This window comes from Amblyomma americanum, chromosome 1, assembly GCF_052857255.1.
Source record: "Amblyomma americanum isolate KBUSLIRL-KWMA chromosome 1, ASM5285725v1, whole genome shotgun sequence".
Taxonomy (NCBI): domain Eukaryota; kingdom Metazoa; phylum Arthropoda; class Arachnida; order Ixodida; family Ixodidae; genus Amblyomma; species Amblyomma americanum.
This window is the reverse complement of record NC_135497.1, coordinates 313,569,753-313,575,752: the sequence shown is the minus strand read 5'-3', so window position 1 is coordinate 313,575,752 and position 6,000 is coordinate 313,569,753. Positions and strand designations below refer to the sequence as shown.

Below are 6,000 nucleotides of genomic sequence, written 5' to 3'. Positions count from 1 at the left end.
AGAGAGAAAACTCTCTCCACTGTTGCACTGAAGTGCGGCAAACAGAGAAGCTTGTAGACGAAGTCGCTCAAGAGAGGGAACATTGGGCTCCCGTCTCCTTGCCTGGCGTTTCTCACTCGTTTCCAAAAGCGTTGAACGCTAGCAGCTGCCGGCAGGTCCATTTCTGTATTGCGGAGCAGTCTCCATTCTGCGTCAATTTTGTTCATTTCTCTTTCTGGCACCAGAGAAGGAAATGAGGTGGCAAGTGGGGCTATTGAATAAGTCCGCTTTTCGATGACAACTTGCGGGTCAATTGCCTCCAGTCTCTTCATCCGGACGTTGTCCAATGGGAATCCGGTTAATATCTGGCTTGCCGTACCTCGTACCTCCTCCCGGCCCGACCACGCCACCTCGATCCAAACAACGCTTTCCCCTCGTGCACATGGCGCATAGCCAGATTCTCAAAATCAAGGTGGTGAAGAAACAGTGAATAAGGAACCGATTCACATCGAAAAATAAAAAGGTCCATGCGGAAAGTAAAATTTCCCTAGATTACAACAAAAATCCCTTTTCCCCTAAACAACGTTCAAATTCCCTAGATCTAGGGGAAAATCCCTAGGGTTGGCAGCACTGCTAGCCAAATACAGATCCGGAGAGAGGAGGCTATGTCCGGAAGTTGCGTGCACGTGACAAAAAAGCCGTGCCGTGCTTCCCGTCTAGTGTCGCCTTGGTCGCATTCGCATCCGTCTGGTGTCTGGAGCAGGTATGTTGTGTACAGTTTTGTGAGCCAATTCTTGGATATGTGTGGGCTTGATACTCCCTCATATATTCGCGAACTCCACTTTGTCGGACTGATCACTAAAGCTGTGTCATCGTACGGGCAGCATTACTTGTTTCTATTTTTCTTTTGTTGGGCTTTCACTTTCTGGCTTTGAGTGGTACACGAAGGGCAGTGCTGCGCATGGGTGCATGGGTGCTTTAAGGACAGGTTATCATTGCATTATCAAAACGTCCGCTCTTAACAAACAAACTAACGCCCACGGGGAAAAAAAAATAAAGTGGATCCGCGAAAGATAGCGTGTTACTGCGACGGATACGTAGGGCAGACGTTTTTAGGCAACTGTCACAACGCCTTTCCGTCAGTAGCAACCCTACGATTTTGCAGATGCTGACAGCTTGCAGAGCAAGATATTTACAATGGGGAAGCCCACAGAAGAGGACAATGTTGTCATCGGTTGCTGGAGAGAAGGCAGGGTGCTGGACCGAGGCACCTTCGGCTCCATAACGCTATGGCACAACACGGCAAGTTCTACCATACACGACTGACTGAGGCGCATTCACTTCCTTGCTTCTCAGTTCAGTTGAAACGCTCAAAAGACCATGCGGTTGCGACTGTTTTTGTTGACATCGAAGCTGCTTTCACGAAACTGAGTCATAGCCTTGATATCTGCTGTCTGTTGTGAGTCTGAACCACAGTATTGATATCTCGTTGCTCTGGTGCCGCTTATTCGTAACTAGGTGTAATCAAAGTGTGGAGGGACAACTATTCAATAGGCTGCATTCATGACCGAAATAGGTACGCTGCTGCATTGAAGCCTGAGTCTCGGCTCCTGCAACATGTTTGTATATGCCTGCCCAGAGCGCCGATCTGAACAGTTAGTTTGTTATCGTTTAGGAACCGTTAAAATATGAAGAGAATTGAGGTGTTTTGCAAACATTATTTGCAGCTCAAAGTTCACTTCTGTAATTTTACTGTTTTAATTGCGTTCTTTTTACCGCAGTGGTGGCCAAGTGGTTGAGCATCCGCCTCCCACGCGGGAGGTGCGGAGTTCGATCCCCAGTGCCACCGGGTACCCACCGGTGTAACATTGGGTGCAAGCTTTCCCCTGGCTTGGTGCTTGGCTTAGCAGGGTTGAAATGCTTGGAAAATGGTCTTTCACGCCCCACCTTGAGTAATCGAAAATACCTTTGGCCATAGATGCCCTTGTGCCATAAAAAAAAAATTATGTTTAGGCAACTTTTTCGTGTCATTATTTTGGAAGGAGAAACAACATTCTGTCTGGTCAATAAAAGCACGTCAAGAGGCACCAGGGCTTAACATACAATTTTTTTTTTACCACTTACAGATTTTTATCTTAAAAATGTCAGATACATTGGCACGGTCTGTGCAAATGGAATGTACAGCCACTTTGACATTCTGTATGTTATAGAGCTCAGTAATTAGATGTTTAATTAACTACTATTAAATAACTTTATTTTTGACTTGAGGGAGCAATGTGATATTGCAAAATTTAGGGCTGTCAACATTGAAGGCGAGTCCAGTTTTTAAAATTTCTCTATCGTCAATGTGGTTAAAAAATTTAGCATCAAAATTGCGCATTTTAAAGTTGGTTGAATTGGCTTTCCCACGTTGCATATTTATAGAATGGTGTCTCTGTGTACTCTATTGTCACCGAAATCATGTTAACTGCTTCTATATGTAACAGAATGCACAAACAGCGTCTGTATTTGCGCATTAAAAATGCGAGTGAAACCGTTTTACAGATTTGCAGCGCCGAAAAGCCAACTCAGCAAGCTGTGAAATGCGTATTTTTAACATTCGGTATTTCAAACCACATTGCCGATAAAGAAAATTTTAAAATTGAACTGTCTGTCAACGTTGACAATCTTCCTGCTCGCATTATAATCTTGCCCCCTAAAATCAAGATTAAAAAGTTCATTAGTTAATTTTAGTTCATCTAATTATTGAGTTGTATAATGTACATGATGTCCACCATGCTGTACAATCCACCTGCACAGATCGCACCAACATTTATCTATTGCAGCTCTTAAAATGAAAATCTGTAAAGTGTTCAAAAAAATTACCCTGTATATTCAATTTCCTTCTTTTACCAAAAAAAACTTGGCCAATGTAGTCACCAGATACAGCAAGAGCCCGCCACAGTGGTTCAGTGGTTATGGTGCTCAGCTGCTGTCCCAAAAGACGCAGCTTCGATTCCGGCTGTGGCAGTCGCATTTCGATGCAGGCAAAATGCTAGAGGCTCGTGTACTGTGCGTTGTCAGTGCATGCTAAAGAACCCCAGGTAGTCAAAATTGTACTGTGCCCTCCACAACGGCATCCCTAATAACCGGAGTCGCTTTTGGACAGTAAACTCTATAAACCATATCAAACCAAATACAGGAAGATTACTGCTTTTTGTGGCTGCCCGTTTCCTCAAGCATCATTCGGACTGCTGAGCAATAAATAAAGCAATGCATAGTCTGTATGCACAAAACCATCCGATTTTGTTTTTTTTAATAGGATTTGTTCTTTTTTCTAGGATACCCAGGAAACAATAGCACTCAAGAAGTGCCTGCGGGGCACGGCTGAGATGACAGACAAACTGCAGCAACGCTGGGTTCAAGAAATTGAAATCCTCAAGAAGTTGGACCATCCAAATGTTGTCAAGGGACTTCCAGCACCCGAACCATTGCAAGTGCTTGCCTCGGCCTTGCCGTTTCTTGCAATGGAGTACTGCAGTGGTGGGAACCTTCGCAAGGCAAGCTTTCATTGAAACACCAGTTTGAAAGCTGTTTGAATTTATGGTTTACACGTGTGGACAAGAGCTGGCGGGTTACAATAGCTGTGGCTGAACTACATCCAAGTATAGTCAAATGCCAATGTTCCAAAAAAGGAACTTTTGCTTAAAACTCACTGCCAGTGAAAGACACATAGGCTTTAGGTCTTTATTTTTCTTTCATGAAATCGCTTTCATGCAGCTATTTGGCATTACTTTTGTTTTGTTCATTTCAACATTTTTATGTGGTGTCCTATGAAAGGGCTTCACAAACAGTCAGCTTTGACTAGGCCTATAAATGTCTGTTTACCAGGTATAATTCAAGGTTCCTAAACATTACAGTTTTGATGTTTTATTCAATGATTATACAGTATGCAAAAACAAAAATTTCTAAGAAGGGTATATTTTGAAGGAAAATAAAAAATTTGAGTTTCTTATGTTTCAATTTTGGAACGTTGGCAAGTAAAAGATTGAAGGGCTGTAGTAATTTAATATTAATTGTAAAGACTGATTTGTAAGAATGTGTGATTCACAAAACAGTGGTCATTTGACTACATAAAAAAAAAAAAAGGTTTGTCAAAAATGCTGCTATTCTTTTCCTGTGTCAATGCACCTGGGTGATATGTGATGTCAAATATATGTTTTCATTTTCAGTGTCTTTGTTAGTGTTTCTTTTTGCCCTTCACTTACCTTATTTAACAAGAGGTTGCTGAGCATTGGTATAGCAAACAGACTTCTGTGAGTGTGCGCTGGGAAGCATAAAGCAAGTTACAGCATGGGCTTTTTTTGCCCCGTGCTGAGGGAAGGTGCTTTGACTCAGCTGTGTGAAAAGGGAGGATAGATGCTGTGCTAAAGTTTCAGAAGCTAAGGTGCACTACAAAAATTTAATTTCCAATATTTACTTTCACGTAGCTATGTAGTAGCATATCTGTGGCTGGCGTTTTGTTCATTCATCCTTTGTAACTTGTGCCAAAATACAAGAGTAGCGCAAGTAAAGTTGGGTTCATTTTGTTGCTCCTAATATTAAAGCCTTCATGTATTGATTCTCAGTCATTCTAAGTGGAACACATTTGCAGCATTCGTCAGTTTGTTATTTAAAGCAACTAGTTGATTCCATTTGTACGTAATTTGTAAATTTACTTGCGGAGTCTTTTCGCGGCACCTTAACTCTTCCCGTGACCCTGTAACAGGGCTTTTTGATCCTTACGTAACTACTTGATAACTGCAACCATGGTGTTCCTTTCTTTCTGGGTCACCTAAAATCACATTCTTATCTGTGCAGTGGATGAACTGCTGAATAATAAGTTGTCACAAGTAATTTGATCAGTACCATACTTTTTTGTCTGCTGCAGCTTTATTACAATGCAAAAGGAGTAGGTGACTTTGAGGAAGGATGTCAACATCTCCTTAACTCTCATTTAATTGAAAGACAGGCTTAATAACATTATAGAAGCATGTGTAAGTATATATATGTGCCTCTGGGCAATTTTGAAAATGAGTGTGGGAGAGAAATGGGCGATCCATTTTGGCTTCTACTGGCAGGTACTACAACAACCTGAGAACTGCTGTGGCCTTCTTGAGAAAGATGTGCGCCGTGTACTGAGTGATGTCACGTCAGGATTACAGTACCTGCATAGCAACCATGTCATTCACAGGGACCTGAAGCCTGAAAACATAGTTCTCAAGAACATTGATGGAAAGGTAAACACTCTGTCTTCCTCATTGTAGTCAGACATTTTTCTTAAGGTTTTTGTGTCTTCATGTGAGATCACTGACAACTCTGATAAGTCAGACATCATTCTAGCACCCTCAGTAGATTGATGATGAGGCACTGGTGTTATAACGGTGTGGGCATTGTGGCATGTTGGCACAGATTTGAATTCTGTGGTTGGCACAAATAATTTTTTAAAAATGTAACAGAGAGAATGCACATTTTGGTGACAATAGGCACAGAATTTGGCAGCCTTCAATAGCCTGTCAGTAGTATCTTCTCTACTGTGATGCCTAAGATCAAGACCCATAAGCTTAAAAAAAAAATGGCTATCACATCTTCCTTTTGTTATACATACCTGTGTTTCTCATATTTTAAGTGTATGATTGCCGTTAGTCATAGATATAAATTATACAGGGGTAACATTGCCTGGTAAATGTTTAGAAGATGTAGCAATCCGCCTTTTTCATTTTCCTGTGCTGCCACCTCGCGTACAACGCTGGAAGCTCACTGGTAGGGTACTGCGCGCCCAACTCGGCCGGCTGAGTGCCGCTCCGGAGCACGTTTTGTTGGAATCTGTCGATGATGGCGTGTCCTGGGCAGCACCTGGTACCTGGAGGATTTCTAGGATTGACTGATGGCTGGGTGCGAAGTCTGAGGCAGGCTGCAGTGCCCACCGAAGAGCAAATTCTTCAGTATCTCCGATCATCCAGCATGCGATGCGAACGCCAGCTGAGCAAGGGCCGCCGCTTC

The 6,000-nt window shown here is 42.5% G+C and overlaps 1 protein-coding gene across 2 annotated transcripts in view; it reads left to right on the top strand.

Moving 5' to 3' along the window:
* Positions 1–645: 645 nt before the first annotated feature.
* Positions 646–6,000, top strand: part of LOC144115361 (inhibitor of nuclear factor kappa-B kinase subunit alpha-like) — a 55,549-nt gene continuing 50,194 nt past the window's right edge. Inside the window, exons 1-4 of one of the 2 annotated variants that reach the window (XM_077649719.1) lie at positions 646–742; positions 1,145–1,281; positions 3,300–3,518; positions 5,079–5,237. In XM_077649719.1, the coding sequence (XP_077505845.1) occupies positions 1,177–1,281; positions 3,300–3,518; positions 5,079–5,237 (483 nt within the window). In that variant the 5' untranslated portion in view covers positions 646–742; positions 1,145–1,176. Of the gene's footprint in view, positions 743–1,053; positions 1,282–3,299; positions 3,519–5,078; positions 5,238–6,000 lie in introns of those variants that run through there. The other variant, XM_077649720.1, reaches the window with a different exon arrangement.